General features: G+C 40.5%; 1 protein-coding gene across 1 annotated transcript; it reads left to right on the top strand.

The window, feature by feature from the left end:
- Positions 1 to 4,784: 4,784 nt before the first annotated feature.
- ubald2 (UBA-like domain containing 2) lies at positions 4,785 to 20,196 on the top strand. The gene is made up of 3 exons (XM_024012749.3): positions 4,785 to 5,046; positions 11,509 to 11,565; positions 19,745 to 20,196. Exons 1-3 carry the CDS (start codon positions 4,927 to 4,929, stop codon positions 20,102 to 20,104), a joined length of 537 nt encoding a protein of 178 aa, XP_023868517.1. The 5' UTR covers positions 4,785 to 4,926; the 3' UTR covers positions 20,105 to 20,196.
- Positions 20,197 to 21,156: the final 960 nt, after the last annotated feature.

Below are 21,156 nucleotides of genomic sequence, written 5' to 3'. Positions count from 1 at the left end.
AGGAGATGGCGCTAGATCAAAGAAAATGACAGTGTAGCTCTGTTCTCCAAGGAGAACAACAGCCCAATGGAGATTTTTGAACAAATATAAAATATCACAATTATTAAATAGTTTGATGTACTTTCTTTAAATCAAAATATTTATTTGTGTAGTAATTTGTGCTCTGAAAAAAAGTATTCTAAACAAAATAAAAAATATACATATACATCAAATAAGGTGCCCTCGGAAGGTATTCAGAACCCTTGACTTTTCCCCAATTTTTTTTTGTTATAGCCGTTTTCTAAAATGGATTTAAAAAAAAAATAAGCATCAGCAATCTACACACAATACCCCATAATGACAAAATGAAAACAGGTTTTTAGAAATGTTTGCAAATGTATTAAATCAAAAAAAAAAAAAAGAAATACCTTATTTACATAAGTATTCAGACCTTTTGCTATGAGAATCGAAATTGAGCTCAGGTGCATTCTGATTCCATTGATCATCCTTGAGATGTTTCTACAACTTGATTAGAGTCCACCTCTGGTAAATTCAATTGATTGGACATGATTTGGAATGACATACGCCTGTCTATACAAGGTCCCACAGTTGACAGTGCATGTCAGAGCAAAAACCAAGACATGAGGTCGAAGGAATTGTCCGTAGAGCTCCGAGACAGGATTGTGTCGAGGTACATATCTGGGGAAGGGTACCAAAAAATGTCTGCAGCATTGAAGGTCCCCAAGAACACATTGGCCTCCATCATTCTTAAATGGAAGAAGTTTGGAACCACCAAGACTCTTCCTAGAGCTGGCCGCCCGGCCAGACTGAACAATCGGGGGAGAAGGGCCTTGGTCAGGGAGGTGAACAAGAACCCAAAGCTCACTCTGACAGCACTCTATTGTTCCTTTGTGCAGATGGGAGAACCTTCTAGAAGGACAAGCATCTTTGCAGCACTCCACCAATCAGGCCTTTATGGTAGAGTGGCCAGACGGAATCCACTCCTCAGTAAAAGACACATGTCAGCCCGCTTGGAGTTTGCCAAAAGGCACCTAAAGACTCTCAGACAATGAGAAACAAGATTATCTGGTCTGATGAAACCAAGATTGAACTCTTTGGCCTGAATGTCAAGCGCCATGTCTGGAGGAAACCTGGCACCATTCCTACGGTGAAGCATGGGGGTGTCAGCATCATGCTGTGGGGTTGTTTTTCAGCGACAGGGACTGGGAGACTAGTCAGGATCGAGGCAAAGATGAACAGAGCAAAGTACAGAGAGATCCTTGATGAAAACCTACTCCAGAGCGCTCAGGACCACAGACTGGGGTGAAGGTTCACCTTCCAACAGGACAACGACCCTAAGCACACAGCCAAGACAACGCAGTAGGGGCTTCAGGACAAATCTCTGAATGTCCTTGTTTGGCCCAGCCAAAGCCCGGACTTGAACCCAATCGAACATCTCTGGAGAGACCTGAAAATAGCTGTGCACCAATGCTCCCCATCCAACCTGACAGAGCTTGACAGGATCTTCAGAGAAGAATGGGAGAAACTCCCCAAATACAGATGTGCCAAGCTTGTAGCGTTTTACCCAAGAAGACTCAATGCTGTAATCGTTGCCAAAGGTGCTTCAACAAAGTACTGAGTAACGGGTAGAATACTTATGTAAATGTGATATTTCAGTTTTTAATTTTTTTAATAAATTGGCAAACATTTCTGAAAACCAGTTTTTTCTTTATCGTTTTGGGGTATTGTGTGTAGATTGATGAGGGAATAAAACTATTTAATCAATTTTAGAATAAGGCCATAACATAACACAATGTGGAAAAAGTCAAGGGGACTGAATACTTTCCGGAGTCAATCTACTATAGTAGATTGACATAATCTACCAGACAAAAGTTTGGACACACCTACTCATTCAAGGGTTTTTCTTTATTTTTACTATTTTCTACATTGTAGAATAATAGTGAAGACATCAAAACTATGAAATAACACATATGGAATCATGTAGTAACCAAAAAAGTGTTAAACAAATCAAAATATATTTTATATTTGAGATTCTTCAAAGTAGCCACSCTTTGCCTTGATGACAGCTTTGCACACTCTTGGCATTTTCAACCAGCTTCATGAGGTAGTCACCTGGAATGCATTTAAATTAACTAGTGTGCCAAATACAGGCTGCATCACATCTGGCCATGATTGGGAGTCCCATAAGGCGGCGCACAATTGGCCCAGCGTTGTCCGGGGTAGGCCGTCATTGTAAATAAGAATTTGTTCTTAACTGACTTGACTAGTTAAATAAAGGTTACACATAATGTCAAGAGTGTGCAAAGCTGTCATCAAGGCAAACAGTGGCTACTTTGAAGAATATAAAATACATGTTTTGGTTACTACATGAATCCATATGTGTTATTTCATAATTTTGATGTCTTCCCTATTATTCTACAATGTAGAAAATAGTAAAAATAAAGAAAAACCCTTGAATGAGTAGGTGTGTACAAACTTTTGACTGGTACTGTATATATATTAATCAAAACCCCTGCCTGTTATACACAGAGTTTATTCAGTGTTTCCAGTGGGGCCCAAAGCTATAGTGAAGGGGCTTTTCCAGGAAACCTTGGCTGTGTGCTACTTACACACTGAACCAGCATTCATAGCTCTGACAGAGACCCAAAAGGAAGATGGTGACTGACTCGTGAGTCACACACTCAGGTTGGTGGGGGGGAACCAAGATGGAGGTCAACACGTGGGCAAGAAAACAAGCAAGACATCCTGAGTATCTCTGAAAACAAAGTCCACTCTGTCAAGATCATGTTAATCATTGACCAATGAAAGTATGGCTCCACTACCTTTACTCTGTGTTTTGGGAGAGCCTAGGGTCCTGGTATCTGAAAGCAGATGGTGATCTGCATGAGACAATAACAAGTTAGGTTATGTCTCCCTGCAGTGTGACTAATACAGTTATACAGAATATATATCACCCATTAAAGCAAGGGCATTTGTCCAGATAAGCTTTAAGGGGACAAAATAACACAGCATAAGGACAGATAAGGTGGCCATTCAGTAGTAGCCTACTTTTCAGTATTTTGAACTGACTGACCTCTCACATGAGCTTCAGATCATTTGGTCTGACCATTTAAAGCAAAGCGTCAAGTATTGAGCTATTTTGTGTGGATAAATGTTATATGCTGCCCATTTTGAGAGGAAATTTGTTGTTTTTTGTTCAAATTATTATCCCAAAAAAGACAAAACATGGGTAACCTTGAAGGCTTGATGGTCACAGTGTATGACATTGTTTCATTGAAAATTAAACAACAGAGTGACTTTCATTTTCTGGTTGTGTAACGTCAAAATGGCAGAATTGTCCTTATGTCCTTATCTTCTGTATGTTTGTTTCAAGTTTTAACAAAAAAAGTCCCATGACCTTCTAGTGTAATGATTTATTTGCTGAAGCAAATTGCCTATTAAAATAACCCCCTCTCAGTGTGGTGCAGAATGAACAGTAATTTGTTGAAAGTCATCACGATAAACACCCAACAGATGCTCATAACTGACCAACAAAAATCTCATAAATTCTTTCCTTGAATAGTTCATTAGACCATTCTGGAACATGACGTCACTATTCCCAGAGCTATCTTTCCATGTGAAAGAACAGGTTTCCAAAGCCTCATTCCAAATGTTATTATTTGGAATGAAAACATCTCCAATAATTAGTCAAGTGAATTTACTCATCAGTCTCAAAATAAATGGGCCAAAATGCATGTAATTTGTGAGCCTATTTAAAATACACAGACAACTGATTAAAGTAAATGATGGAGTACTATGTTGCTATGCAGAAAAAAAGTCAGAAAGAATAGAGGAAAGGTGGGATTTGAGATCCTCTGGGAACCTTTGGGGACCCCTATTTACAACCGATTTCAGATTATAGATTTTGAACACAATAAATTAACATATTTTCATACTTGACTGTTTGAAGAGTTGTGTGTGTAGTCTCCAATCCATTATTAATATACACCATCAAATTCACATTACCCAGGTAACACCCACCTACAATACATAATAGATAGTCTTCTCTGTCACGCTTTCACCTTTAATATACTGTATACCTACACCTCAGCTGAATTATTCAGTCTTGCAGGGAGGGAGCTTGACGTCCCACTGCCTAGTGGATAGTACTCAGAGATAATCACAGAGAATAACACACGGAACGTGTTTGATCACCAATGCAGCCAGAAATMAATACACTTTTCTTCTGTATATGCTGTCTCATAACATAGTATCAGCTATTCAGAGACTCGCCGACASCACAGCACATTTATTYTTATCGATGTATTTTCTGTTTGGGYAAAAAAGTARGAACWGTAGGCTTTGCTCACCGTCCATWAGCTGTTATATTATCGACTACTGTTATTATAATCAAATGTACTACATTTGAAACGTGCCTATACTGTAACCAGTACAATGTGTCTCTGGCTGTTTGGTCTGGCACAAAGACAACCATCATAACGTTGCTGTAAATATTTACAATAGAAATACCAAWCCTGGACCTTTTCAATYCGTTATCMCTAAATTGACCAATTATTGAACGACCCTCATATACCTTCTTATAGAAATAAGCCAATAGGTGTGATTTACTCATCCTCTGGTATCCAATCCATGAATATATGTACCCTGCAATTACRTTACTCCAACGACTTGCTGGCTCGCGTGATAGCCAATGGTGTACCAGCCCGTACAATCTTGCTGACTTGTTTATCCAATCAGCTGTTGTGCTTGGCTTTGTTGTTGGTGATGACATGGACATATTTGTTGTTACTGGAAGGCGAGGGTAGAGCGTGGTAAGGAGGGTCAGGTTTGAGCGATTGATTTCGAAATTTTGAAGAAGAATAAAACGAGGCTTTGTTTTCCCAGGTTTCAACGATAAAATAACTGAGGTGGGGGTGAAAAGCGGTTATGTCGGTGAATATGGACGAACTCAGGCATCAAGTGATGATAAACCAGTTTGTTTTGACTGCTGGTTGTGCTGCTGATCAAGCGAAGCAGCTTCTTCAAGCGGCTCACTGGCAATTCGAGGTATGCGATGTGTGTGTTTATATGTTGGTTTCATAGCGATGCAGCTAACTAGCCACTTTAGCTAGCTAACAAAGGCAAATAATGAGAAGTTCTCCGAAATCAGAGAATGGCGATTTTTTTTTTACAACAACAGAGGCTCTTCCTGTCCAGACCCCATTGTTGTAGTAAGTAAAAGGTGTCTCAAACGTTGCCTTTGTTTTTTGAATATAGCTGCTGCTCTGAAAATGTGTAGGCTATTTAGTGTAATAGCATGTATGTTACATAGCTAGCACACAAAGCAATTCATACCTCAGTCCCAACTGGTATGACTTATGACCAGTCAATACACACTTCCAATTTTGAAACAAGCTTCTACTAGTTATTACTTTCCATATTTGGCTGCATAAGAGTAGTGCACCAATAAACACACTCACAAACACACATTTAAAGAACATTGTGTTTATGATTGCTTGTTGTACAAGGTTAGTGAAAGGGTACACAGCGGACCTCCTGGATTGACCGTACTCTTGTCCAGGAGTATTCATAGGGGATATCTATCTTTAGGCAGATTACGGTGCCTTATTCTTCCAGTTGTTCATATCCAATACTCCTAGTCCTGGCTCAGAGATGCACACCGTATGAACAGGCGTTTCTTCTCAGCGGACACACAGCGTGACCCTTTTCAGTCATGGTTTCAGCCAGAGCAGCAAGGTGGAATTGTCATTTGAATGAGCGTAATAGTAACATACCTTTTTAGTGAATAAATAATTCACTACATGATATGAAAGAAAAATCCAGTTCATGTTGAAGCACACCCTAGAGAAATGTATAATGAAAAGTATGCAAAGCCTTGTAGGCTATATCCGCTCCTGTTTGAAGAGCTCAGCTGGCCACTGGTTTGAAATATTCAACAGGTATGGACAGGTATGGACAACAGAGAGATGCTGAGAAGATCTGAGGCTTCAGGCCTCTGCTTCCAGATGGTTTCACAAACACATCTCCGCTCTGTCTAATGGCCACGCTTTTGTTAGTGCTTATGCGCGAGCAGAAGTGGCTGGGCCAGGTAGTTTGAAGGGGCTGAGGAGGCTGCTCAGCTCCTCCCAACTTCTGAGAGCAGAGTCAGCCTGTAGCTTGATTGGAGCAGATGCATTGCAGAGACAACTTAGCCTCCTCTGGGCAACTTGTCCGGCTCAAGGTCAAAGGGCTAGTTGCTTATGGCTGGGCTGAGCTCCCCCAGGTGCTGTTGGCTAAGGAGTGGAGGGTCAAAACATTAGGAACACCTGCTCTTTCCATGACAGACTGACCAGGTGAAAGCTATGATCCCTTATTAATGTTACTTGTTAAATCCACTTCAATCAGTGTAGATGAAGTGTAGGAGACAGGTTAAAGAAGGATTTTTAAGCCTTGAGACATTGTGCATGTGTGCCATTCAGAGGGTGAATGGCACACATATACAGTACCAGTCAAAAGTGTGGATACACCTACTCATTCAAGGGTTTTTCTTTATTTTTACTATTTTCTACATTGTAGAATAATAGGGAAGACATAAATTATGAAATAACACATATGGAATCATGTAGCAAGACAAAATATTTAAGTGCCTTTGAATGGGGTATGGTAGTAGGTGCCAGGCGCACCGGTTTGAGTGTGTCACGAACTGCTATGCTGCTGGGTTTTTCATCCTCAACAGTTTCCTGTGTGTATCAGGAATGGTCCACCACCCAAAGGACATCCAACCAACTTGACACAACTGTAGGAAGCATTGGAGTCAACATGGACCAGCATCCCTGTGGAACGCTTTCGACACCTTGTAGAGTCCATGCCCCAACGAATTGAGGCTATTCTGAGGGAAAAGGGGGTGCAACTTAATATTAGGAAGGTGTTCCTAATGTTTTGTGCTCTCTGTGTATATATTGTGTGTATATGTAGAGTCTCTCTATATAAAATATTTATGTATAATACAATCTCAAAATGTTTGCCTTTATTAGTTAATTGAATGTCTTTGTGTTGTCATGTCTACTCATGGCTCCTGGCTACAGGGCAGGCTGTATCGTCGTGTCTGCTCATGGCTCCTGGCTGCAGAGCTGGCTGTGTTGTTGTGTCTGCTCCTGGCTGCAGAGCAGGCTGTGTCGTCGTGTCTGCTCATGGCTCCTGGCTGCAGAGCAGGCTGTGTCGTCGTGTCTGCTCATGCTCCGGCTGGCAGAGCAGCTGTTCGTCGTGTCTGCTCATGCTCCTGGCAGGACAACTGTGTCGTCGTGGCTGCTCATGGCTCCTTGGCTGCAGGACAGGCTGTGTGTCGTGTCCATGGGCATGTTCCGTACTCTGTCACTCCCTCAGGGCACACCCCACTCAGCCTCATTATCCCGTTACTACACCATTATTAATGCACTTCTTTCTTCTGCACTCTTCCCGTATCACCTAAGTATTCTTTTTGTATTCACATAATTTATTTCTATTTCAGCTGTTTTTTAAAATATGTTATTGTTTGCTGTGCCCTCATTTAGACGCCTGTTCAATTCTTCTGCTTTTATATAGCTAGTGCTGGGCTTCATTGCAGTGTTCTGTCATCAGGTTACATAAGAAACACTGTCATGACTCTTCTCTGCTCCATTGCTATTCTCTGCTCCATTGCTAGGTTCTCTGCTCATTGGCTAGCTTCTCTTGCTCTGTGCTAGGTCTCTGCTCCGTTGCTAGGTTCTCTGCTCCTTGCTAGTTTTGCTCTTCTAGGTTCTCTTGCTCCATGGCTAGTTCTCTGCTCCATTGTAGTTCTCTGCTCCTTGCTAGTTCTCTCTCCGTTGCTAGTTCTCTGCTCGTTGCAGTTTCTGCTCTTGCTAGGTTCTCTGCTCCATTGCTAGGTTCTGCTCCTGTAAGGTAAGGATGCTCTCACTTAAAGCCCATGAATAGACTGAAACCTTATATGCCGATCTCTTAGATATGGTGTTGCACTGTGGTTTGTAACCTACATTATTTGTGTGTGAAACGAAACCTTTGTTGATGGTCTTGGATGTACACAGAAAACACATTTAACATTAAAAAACATAAATAGACAAAGAACAGTGTGATCCAGCAGCCTGGTAGACAATCCATGCAGCACATTCATGTTGTTATGTGTGTCACGTTGAGCAGCAGACATTCCTGCACTACTGCTGCTGTTGTCAAACAACCACAGAGCATGGTTTGTGGGGGAGGGGGCCGTCTTCAGCCGTGAGGGGAAGCCACACATCCATTGAAGTGTTCGCAAAGAGAGATTCTAGTGAAGGGAAATGGAGGCTAGGCAAGGCACGAAGGACTAAGGTTTAGCTAGACATGCTGTCATTTTAGTAGTAGGCTGCATGCAATTATTTTAATCCAGTCACTAAGACACGTTCATATTTGAGGCGATTTGTATACAAAGGAATGACACAGCATTTGTCAATTTTCCACCTCTTAAAAAGAACATGAATCATGGGCCAGTCAGACTACATGAATCATAAAACCGGTATCTTGCAATAAAATCTGATAAACTTCTAAGGATATGTTTTGGTATCAGTGTATTTTTATTTCCGGACCATGGTGTCCTTACCAGGCTGGTCTTTGTATTCACAACAGAGTGAAACAATAGAAGTTGCCTATGGACTTCCTTGTTTGTGTTCAAGGGCAGCAACTGAAAGTAGGACTACTTGTTTACATTGTGTTTCCTCATAGCCCGTCAGAGGAAGGCTGTCACAAACAAGGTTTTGTTGTGGCCTATGTGAATTGTCCCTGAGAATATAGCACATACCCTATTCACGGTAGTTTATATCGCCTAAACTGTTTACATGTCACTGAGTTGTAACACTAGTTTTAAGTAAAGGAACAGTACTAGGCTACTAGCCATCTTCTTTTCCATGCTAATTATCATTTTAAACAAGTGTGTACATTCTCACTGAGCCATTAGCCTGTCTGCCACTGCCTCTCTCTCCGCGTGATTTACAAACCCTGTTTTAGACAACGGAGGATAATAGTTTAAATCCCAGAGTCATGTGATCTACTCGTACCAACTGACCCATAGGCTGATGCTAGCAGAGGGGGATGGGGTTCAGGCTCTCCAGAGTGAGCGGATAGGAAGGTGAAATGTGTTACTACTGTTTTGTGGTCCGCAAACTAAGGATGTGCATGAGTACTTGAACGGACGTCAAAACTCAATCTTTAACCAGAGATTATAATTTTTTTATACTGTAAAACTATTTGGCCCAATTTTTTTTATTGAAGACAATGTTCATTTGCTTTGACTCTAATGTTCAATTTGTACATGTGCATTTGCGTAACACAAAAAAGAAACCAAGCCAAGCATCACACAGTTCTGCTCCCTAAATTCCCTTTACCCTCCTTGTCTCACTCACTCAGTTGTGTTCTGACCGCTCCCTCTACACACGCGTGTTGAGTGCTCCCGTTAGGCCTACAGAAATAAATGCCTATAGAAACGGATCTAACTGATGGGATACACAAGCTACATTCCTTGCCAAATGACGTCAGTTTATCACAAATTCAAAATGGACTGGTTGACTGAAGTCGGGAAATATGTGTTCCAACAATGTCCTGCAATTTTGGAATAATTGCGTAATTTACCGCTTTAATATGATACTTTGCGGTTGTCACTAGTTACCGCAAAGTCAAAATTGGCTATACGGAACAATTCATGAAAACAAAAAATTTGCTTTTTGGTCTTCAGGTTAGGCATAAGGTTAGCAGTGTGGTTCAGGTAAGGGTCAGGTTTAAAATCTGATGTTAAGAAGAGACATTGTAGAAACAAGCAGGGTTTATTTGTATTTAACCTTGTATTTAATCTTTATTTAACTAGGCAAGTCAGTTAATAACAATTCGGCCTCTCCCATTTAACCAGAGGTAGGACCAGTTGATCTTCTGCTAGAGGTTGTGTAGTAAATCACTGAATGGGCCTCTACTCCCCATAGAAACCTGAAGAGGTAGCCTACTGATGGCTCACACCCATCTATGTTAGTCAAAACATTTGCAAACCAGATTAAATTCAGTGTTGACAGCACAACTGAGATCTCAATCTCGTCCCCAGCCAGGTTACGGAGTTCAACGTTTTTGCACTTTGTTTCTGCTGAGCCTTTATTTACAATGTAGTTGATGTTTCCATAATTGTCACTGAAAACCAGTTTACATTATCAGTCAAAAGAAAGTTGACTAGGCAAGTCAGTTAAGAACAAATTCTTATTTACAATGACGGCCTAACCCGGACGACGTTGGGCCAATTGTGCACCGCCCTATGGGACTCCAAATTACGGCCGGTTGTGATACAGCCTGGAATCGAACCAGGGCCTGTAGTGACGCCTCTAGCACTGAGATGCAGTGCCTTAAACCGCTGCGCCACTCGGGAGCTTGACCTTGTGGCTGTGGTACTAGTGACGACCCCACTTTGCGAACTGCTAGTGCCATTTTAGAATTGGTTAGCCTTGGCTATATATAACCCCCGTAAACATAGACTGGTTCTACTCTGAAATATGCTATAACATTAGTTTGATAAATACCGAGCGTATTTTCATCAGAATCATTAAGCCTAGGCCTACTCACCAAACAGATGTCATGGTCATCATTCAGCCCCGTGTTCAAAGTGGAATTGTTATTCCATTTAGAAAATCCCAAAGAACAGGCAGAATAAACTAGACAACTGTGTATATCCGAAAAAAATAAATACTTATTTTGGTTTGTAACTCTTTTCAAATGATCAGATGTGCATCACTTCGCACTATTCGGTTCTATTTGATTCTGTTATGTTACATTTTTACATTTTGAGTCATTTAGCAGATGCTCTTATCCAGAGCAATTAGGGTTAAGTGTCTTGCTCATGGGCACATCGACAGATTTTTTCTCTCTCACCAAGTCAGCTCGGGATTCGAACCAGCCACCTTTCGGTTACTGGCCCAACGCTCTTAACTGCTACTATAAAATAGATGTCTTGACTGTGATAAGGGCTCGGGAAATAATTATTGCTAAATTAACAAAACAAGGCTATGCCATTGCACAGCCATAGGCTTCTACAAGAAAGTGCCACACTGCTTTGGTTACTATCTTTTTGAAGATTGAGTTCAAATATATAATATAACCAGTTGGTATTACAGTTTCGGTAAATGTATCTTAAATGGCACTTGTTTTTTAATTGATTGAATATACACTGAGTGTACAAAACATTATGAACACCTGCTCTGACCAGATGAATTTGTACACTCAGTGTATATATGAGGCAATTTAGCAATTAGGATTCGTTATCTTTACTGGTTATGATAAATTACGCTTTGTTGAGCACTGTTGGCATAGATAACTGCACACATTTTTACCAGTGTGGGCCTTGTGTTCCAAAAGTAGTTTTTTCCCCGAATATTCAGAAAAGTCAAAGGTCAAATGCCCATCTTCCTGCAAATGGCAGTTCAAGTGCTCACAATGTTCTCACACACAACTTCCTCTCTTCCCCTCGTTCTGTCTCTCTCTCTCCCTCCACAGACAGCCTTAAGCTCCTTTTTCCAGGAGGCCAACATCCCTAGTCACCACCACCAGATGGTAAGTGCATTTTGTTCCCCTTAAAAAAGATAAAAGGGCTTAAGGCATGTATTACATTCTGTCAGTGTGTTCAGGGAGCTAATTTACGGCATGGCTGCAGCGTCAGTGACCAGGCCAGTCTGCTCCTCCTCTTCAATCAGACAGACAGAGGGACAGATTCACCAACAGGACAGGACTAGAGCCATGGGCATAGTAGTACAGCTGTGTCTGGCAGAGTGACATCACTGGAGTTATCGCTCCTGAGTAGTAAAGTCTACATCCTGCTGTACTACTCCACGGTGCTTATTATGGTTTTCGACACTGCCCAAGCCTTTTAGGGTAAACTTACTTAAGATATACTGCCACATGGACCGGCACCATGCTCTTTAGTGCAACACACCTTTCATATCATGAATTCTTAAACCTTACACAATATTTTGAAACCTTTTCCTTCAACATGTATTGCATGAAAATATGCATTGTTATGCCAACTCCGTATGTCAGGCACAGCGAAGTAGCTGGGTCTAAATAGCTAATTTAACCGCGATGAAAGCAATGGCACAAGGCTGGCCCCTGTCCTTGGCCCAAGCCAATTTACGCAATGCTATTCCCTAACGGCTATAGTGATCATGTGGTCCGTGCATGAAACCATTTCTCCTTCAACTGACCAGTAAAATCCCTGGAGCGGCGAGCTGGAAATGTAATGTAATGTTTAACACATGGAGGCTGTGCTGTGAGCATGCAGTGTTGATGTGCACACTGAACCCAGCCATCCCCTTATCATCTGTCTGCTGCTGCTCTGCTGCTACAACACTGTTTTGGTTTTCTCTCTTTTTTCCCTTCCTCTTGGGTGGGAGGGGCATGTTCGCGCTTGAGAGGAAGTGTGTGAGTGGCGGGGGCCAGGGTTTGTTATTATTTTCGGTGCAGCCATTACATCATTGTGTGTGTGCGTGTGCGCGCGCACGAGGCGGGCATGTGCATGCTGGGAGGAGTGATGTAAGAGAGCTATCTGCTACAGAGGAGGAGGAAGGGCTGTTAAAGGATAGAGAGAAAGAGAGAGTGTGGAGGGGCAGTCATCAGCAGCTGCAAGCCATCTCCATGTATTGCCGGTGTTAGTCCTCCCCCCCTCTCTCTTTAGGCTGCCCTGCACTCTCCTTGGGGCCTGGGGGAGCCACAGGGGAAATGGTGGGTGTGGGGAAGAAAGAGCTCCGTGTAGCAACAATAATGTACACAACACTGCCCTCGATCAAACACTATTGACTATACATGGAGAACAAAGATGTGTATATGTAAGGGACTCTTATAGCCTTAAACCTAACACAGAAGGGTCACATTTCCACAACCACTTGACATCCAGGGTTGCATTGCTTGTTGTAAACATGGGGCTGGGTTTTTATTTATTTAATTAGGCCTAGTATTTTACCTGAGAAAACAAGACATAATAAGTAAGTCCGAGAGAGGATGACATTCCTATATCAATTTAATATGTACTCAATCGGATGAATAGAAGCCACAACCAGTTGAATTACATTGTTTCTTTTCATTACTCTGTACATAATGTAATTCATGGAAAGTGGGTAATGCACTCTGGTGGTGGTTGTGGTGGGAGTCGTTGTGGTGGTGGTGGTGGTGGTAGTCGTAGTGGTGGTGGTAGTAGTGGTGGTGGTGGTGGTAGTCGTGGTGGTGGTGGTAGTAGTGATGGTGGTGGTGGTAGTCGTAGTGGTGGTGGTAGTAGTGGTAGTAGTGGTGGTGGTGGTAGTGGTAGCACATGGCATTTGTCATCTCACCTGTTTCCCCTCTGGTGTGTGAGCCCATGAGGGATGTAATTGATTGTGTTGCTGTGGGGCTGTACAAGCTCTACCCTGCGCCTTCTGATGACAAAACAAGACCATAAATACTGTTGGAGAAGTTCTGGTTTGAGCCCATAGCCTGGCCAAATATAATGATTTACTCCTTTACTAGGATCTTCCTGCTACCACAACTATTACCACCACTACTATTATTATTACTACTACTACTATTATCACCACTACTATTATCACCACTACTAGTACTATTATCACCACTACTATTATCCCTACTACTACTATTATGACCACAACTACTATTACCATCACCACTCTTATCCCTACTACTATTATCACTACTACTACTACTATTATCACCACTACTATTATCACTACTACTACTACTATTATCACCACTACTATTATCCCTACTACTACTACTACTACTACTACTACTATTATCACTACCACTACTATTACCATCACCACTCTTATCCCTACTACTATTATCACTACTACTATTATCACCACCACTATTATCACCACTACTACTACTACTACTCCAACTATTACTATTGATCATAACGATAACTATTAGCCCTCTACTACTGATACTTTATACTCTACTACTTCTATCTATCCTGAACTCTCATTAATCCACTACTCATTATCCGAACTACTATATTACCCTACATAACTATTCCTGACCACTATCTCATCCTTACATATACTATATCCTACTACTCATTATCCCTACCGATACTATTATCCTATGCTCCGATTATCCTACTACTACTTTATACCTACCACTCCTATATCACTACTACTAATCAATTTTCACTTAACTACTATTGACTCTACCACTAATATTTCTACCACTAGACTGATTATCCTACCACTACTAGTATCTACCACTACTATTATCATACTACTAATATGTAATATACTATACTATTATCGCTACCGATATATTATGCCTACTATGTGTAACTACTACTCAGTCTATTATCGGCCTATACTACTATCATCACCACTAACACTATTATCGCATACCTAATATTATCCTACACTATACTTTATTATCACGCACTACTACTACTTATCTACCACTATATTAATCCTCACACTACCTCTTTCCTACGCCACTACACTCATTATCCCTACCACACACTACTTACTATTATCGTACTACATTACCTATCTACTATTATCACTACTGACTAATAATTATCACCAACGCACTACTTCCCTGACAGTACTAGTATTATCCCTCCACTACTATATTATCCTACACATACTTACTATTATCACACTACGATCTAGTAATTCATACTACTATATTATTACTGTGACTATTTTCCCTATACACTCTAACTATTATCACTACCACTACTACTATCTACACTACTACTATTAATCTACACTACTATTTATCTACTCCGACTACTATCTATTATCACTACTACTATTATCATTACCACTACTACTATTCTCCCTACCGATACTAATTATCCTACATACTATTATCACTTGCTACAATCTATACTACCAATATCTAACTATTATCACTACTACTACTATTATCCACTACCACTACTATACAACCATATACTTTATCTACCATTATTATACTATCCTACTATTATCACTACCATACTATCACTACCATACTATCTACTACTACTACTTTCATACCACTCCTATTATCACCACTACTAGTACTATTATACCAACTACTTATTATCCCTATTACTCTATTATCACCACCACTACTATTACCATCACCACTCTTATCCTATACTACTACACACTATATATACTACCACTATATCACTACCACTAACTATTATCACCCATACTATTATACACTACTACTACTTTTCACTACTACTTATCCCTACTACTACTACTACTACTATACCTACCACTACTATTACTATCAATTAATCCTACACTAATTACCACCACTCTCTATCCCTACTACTATTACCACTCCTTACTAATTATACCCTACTACTACTAATACTACTATACTAATACTATTATCATACCATACTATTACCTCACCATCTGCTTTATCCACTAATATTACACCACTACATATTATCACTACTACTCTAACTACTATTATTATCACCACACTTATCTATTACCCTCACTATCTTTATCCCATACTACTTATTACCACACTACATATTATCCACTACCACTACTATCACTACCACTACTATATATCACCGACTACATTATCACACTATCTACTACTTATCACCACTACTATTATCCCTCTACTACTACTACTCACTACTTTTATCACTACCACTACTATTACATCACCACTCTTATCCCTACTCACTATTAACCACTACTATTATCCCTACACTACTATTATCACACTACTATTATCCCTACTACTACCTATACTACTACTACTATTATCACTACCACTACTATTACATCAACCACTCTTATCCACTGACTACTATTAACCACCCACTTACTATTATCACTACTACACTACTACACTACTATTTATCAACACTACTATTATCACCGACTACTACTACTATTATACCACTACTATTATCCCTACTACTACTACTACTACTACTACTACAACTATTATTATTATCACTACCACTACTATATCCTACTAATATACTTCTATTATCCCTACATACTTCTATATCCTACATACTATATCCCTACCACTACTATTATCCTACGACTACTATTATCCTATACTATTCCATCCTACCACTACTATTATCCCTACCACTACTATTATCCCTACCACTACTATTATCCTACCTACTATTATCCCTACTCTACTATTATCCTACTACTATTATCCTACTACTTACTATTATCTCACTACTATATTCCCTACCACTACTATTATCACTACTACTATATTATCACTACTACTACTATTTCACCTACCTTATTTCCAACTACTATACTCACTTCTATTTATCCTACTAGCTACTACTTATTCACATACTATACTATTATCCCTACCATAATTACACTAACACTACTATATCACTACTACTACTATTATCCTAACTACTATTATCCTACTACTACTATACTACTTCTATTATCACTACTACTACTATTATCCCTACCACTAACTATCCCTACACTAACTCACTCTCTATTATCACCCTACTACTATTATCTACACTATATATTACCACTACTACACTATTATACACCACTACTTATATTATCCCTACACTACTATTATATCACCACTACTACTATCTACTCACTATTATCACTATACTACTATTATCACCATACTATATACTACACTACTACTATTATCCTACCCACTATATACTACCTAACTACTACCTACTTATTATCCCTACACTACTATTATACTACTACTTATATTTCTACCCTACTCTATTATCACACTACCTATTATCCTATACTACTATATCCTTACTACTCACTATTATCCTACTACTACTTATTATCCCTACTACTACTATTATCCCCTACTACTATATATCCCTACTACTACTATTATCTACTACTTCATATTATCCTACTACTACTATCTACTACTCTATTATCACTAACTACTCATCATCATACTATAACTATTATCACCCTACTATATTATCACCACCATTCTATATTATCCTACTACTACTTTTCCTACCTCTATTATCTACTATTATTATCACTACTACTATATCACTATATTATATATCCACCATACTCATCATACTATTATCCTACTACTCACTATTTCACTACTATTATATCACACCACTACTATCACCACCACACTTATCAACCCACACTACTTACAACTACTACTATTATCACTACACATGCTGTTACCACTACACTACTACTCACCACTACTATTACCCACACTACTATTATACTACCACTACTATTATCCTACCACTACTTTATCCCTACTACTATTATCACTACACTACCTATTACCATATACTATTATCACCTACTACTATTATCCTACTACTATTATATCTACCACTACCTATTATCACCACTACTTATATCCACACTATACTATTATCACTACTACTATTATCTACTACTATATTATCACTACTACTACTATTATCACTACCACTACTAATCACTTACCACTACTACTATTATCCTACCACTATACTATTATCCCTACCACTACTATAGTATCCTACACTACTACTATTATCCTACCACTACTATTATCACTACTACTACTATTATCACTACTACTCATTATCACTATATATCTATCACTACTACATATTATCCTACTATTATTATTATCTCTACTACTACTATTCCCAACTACTACTATTATCCCTACTACTATTACTACTCTATCTATTATCCAACTACTATATTATCACTACTACTGTATCTCCAATCAACTACTACTATTATCACAACTACTATCACTACCACTATATCTACTATACTATTATCCCTACCACTACTATATCACTACCACTATACTACTATTCTAACCACTACTATTATCCACTCACTACTATTATCCCTACTACTGCTATTATCACTACTACTACTATTATCACACTACTACTCACTACTACTATTATCCCTACCACTACTATTACTACCATCTATTTCACACACTACTATCACCACCACTACTATTATCACCACCACTACTATCACAACTACTATTATCACTACCTGCTATTAACCCTACTACTATACCACTACTATATTACATCACTACTATTATCCCTACCACTACTATTATCCCTACTAATCTATTAATCCTACTACTACTATTATCACCACTATATCCTATACTATATATTACTCACCACTACTATTATCCCTACACTACTACTATATTCAACCACTACTACTATATCTACACTACTCTATTATTACCACCACTACTATTATCCCTACATCCTATTTAACCCACTATATTATCTACTACCTACACCTACTATTATCCTACACTATATGTTACGCTACTTAGCTGTACCACTATTGTAAACATTAAGGATGATATCGCAACAGTTGTAACTTGAAAGTACGTAGTGTTCAAACTCCCTTGTGAATGTGTGTATGTGTTTTGTGTAACGGTGGGCGGCAGATGGGGTCCAGTCCAGACCTGCCCTTCCTCTCAGCCGAACCTGCTAGACAGGCCCTAGCCCCACCCTCCAGCACAGCACAGCACTGTAAGCTAACACTGCCCAGCATACGGTTGTCATCGGTTCTGTCTACCGACTCACTGCTTCACTAGGACCAAGCCTTATAGTTAGCCTTACAGCTGCATCTGGACAGTCTAAGCAGCTGTATTGCTTCTCAGCCGACTTCATTGCTTTATAGCTAAATTTGATCACTTGACTAGATAAGCCATATTTGAATATCTCCTTTACTATTGATTTCCATAACAAACAAGTTGAATAATTCACAGCTTAAAGCAAAACTCAGTCACATCTCTCCCAAGAAAAACAGGAAACCCCCTGTATGGACCACCATCTTGGGTCCTGCAGGAGGGGCAGTTTCAGTGTGGTCAACCATCACAGACCCAGACAGARTGAAACCATGCTTGTCCATCTCCTAACTGGAGCAGCTGCTGCTCACTCTGACAGACCTGTCACCTCACATCAACACTAAGACTGTGCCTCACTTCCTSACGATACACTCAATACTATACTGTATGCTGCACTACACTCTGCTCCCTCCACTTTCAAAATGTCTATCTTAGCTAGCTATGACCATGCCTGCCCCAGGCTCGAATCTGGTTTGGTGACCTAATAGAGTTTTTTAAAACTTTAGATGCCTCTTTCATACTGTTAGATCCACATTCCGGGTGCTTGCGTGACCCTCATGTCAGCGGGGCCATGGCTGTGTGTTAGAAATAAAACAGCCCTGACCGCCTGCTGAAATGRTAAGAAGTRCTCCGTCCTGTAATGGCTGCTAGCCTGCTACCTGATCCCTGTTGGTGGTGGGGGGGTTTCTATCCTGAGGCACCACACTCACTCTTACAAATTATAAAGTCATTCATTGCCTCAGTGGGGACATCTGACATTTTGTGCAACTGCACAGCATGTTAAGCTGCCATGTTTACCACAGTGAAWGGATGTAGGTGGCTGCAGGGTTTAGAAACCTTGTCTTCACAAATGTTCAGCAGTTGTACTGCACACAATYCCKAAGTCTACAAGTGAACTSCCTCCCACAACAGTAACTAACTAGTCGAGGCTATTTGTTTTATGAACTCACCAATCATGCCTTCTATTGGTACATACAGTTCACAGCAGGCAGCAGCAATGGAAGCACCCCTTGGGGACCGAATCATTGGGACAGAATGTGTTAATGAAGTGTTTGCATTCAACTCAATGTAAGTCACTCATTTTAAACCCCAAGTGTCTTCTGTTTTGCAGATGTGCACTCCAAGGAACACCCCAGCCACGCCGCCTAACTTCCCCGACACCATCACCATGTTCTCCAAGCTGAGGGCGTCAGACTGCTCGGGGAGTTCCGGAAGCGGAGGTCCCACCCAGGTGTCCATGGCCTGCTCRCCCCCCTCCTCCACAGCTGGCTTCGGATCCTTCTGGGCCTCATCACCCCCCAACCACCAGCCCGTCTGGCTGCCCCCCTCCTCGCCCACAGGCCACCACATGCACCACCACCACTACCAGCACCACCACCACATGCACCAGACCCCCATGTGGCCCCCTGTGTCCCAGCCCGGCAGCGCCCAGCAGACCCCTGTTGTATCGGTCCTGCATGGCCAGAGATGAGACTCTACCCAGGTGTGGGAGGGAGGGGGCTGGGGAGGATAGGGTGGGGCTGGGCTGTGTGCAGCCGAATGAATCTACAAGGGGGGGTTAGGTGTCAGGATTAAAGGGTCTTGTTGGCCAAGGGGAAAAGACACGCTACTGTTGTTTTCCTTCCTTTCTTTCTGTTTTTCTAAAATGACGATGAACAATGTCTTCTTTGGAGGACGTCTGTTTCCTCTRTCTCTCTTCATCATAACTCATCAAAGCCTGGGAAGAACCGGGGGAGAACCACTAATAACAATATGAGGAAGTGGAATAACGAAGGGGGTGGAGTCTCTGAACCCCCCCCCCCCCTAAAGGACTCTGGGAAATGCAGTTTTCTTCGTCAATGCAAGTCGAGCTGCTGGACCCAGCAGAGCACTTACTTAGGATAGGAGCCATGTGATCTGCTAAAGTGCTTGATCATTGGCTGTTTTTCAAAACTCTTCTCTCCCTTGGGGTTCAATAACGCTCCAGTGATGTGACCAGATTTCACAATAACCAGCAGACAAAAACAAAATGGGACTGCAACACAAATGATGATGGTGTTGTGTTCTCGGCTGATCTTATGGCCCAGAAAAAATATGTTTTCAATATTGTTTGTGGTATGGATGTCTGTATAGTACAGATCATGGACAAACACTGTAGCCATTTTGTCAAGTTTCATGTAGCCATGTATCTCTTTTTAAAATGTCTATTTTGTAAGTACTATGTAGCTTAGTGAAACTTGACTCAGTGGCTCCGCTGCATGCTGTTGTGTCTGAGAAGTGGGCTCTTCAGTATGTGTGGACTCGAAGCTTTGGTTTTAAAGTGTCTGAAAGCTGACCTTCACATCAGAGGTGTTTTAAGGAGACGACGTGTAAAGAAATGTTAATACTGTAATTCAGTTTGTGTTGAGATACAGCAAAGTATGCAATCATTTGAGGAAGATTTGAAGCCAGTTTAAAGGCTGATGCATTTTTATCATTGTTTTTGGGAACATTTTCTACCTATGGATGTCAAAGGACTCCCAAGTGGCGCAGCGGTCTAAGGCA

Source organism: Salvelinus sp. IW2-2015, linkage group LG20 (assembly GCF_002910315.2).
Source record: "Salvelinus sp. IW2-2015 linkage group LG20, ASM291031v2, whole genome shotgun sequence".
NCBI lineage: Eukaryota > Metazoa > Chordata > Actinopteri > Salmoniformes > Salmonidae > Salvelinus > Salvelinus sp. IW2-2015.
The sequence above is the reverse complement of the archived record's forward strand: the minus strand, read 5'-3'. Positions and strand labels throughout refer to the sequence as shown.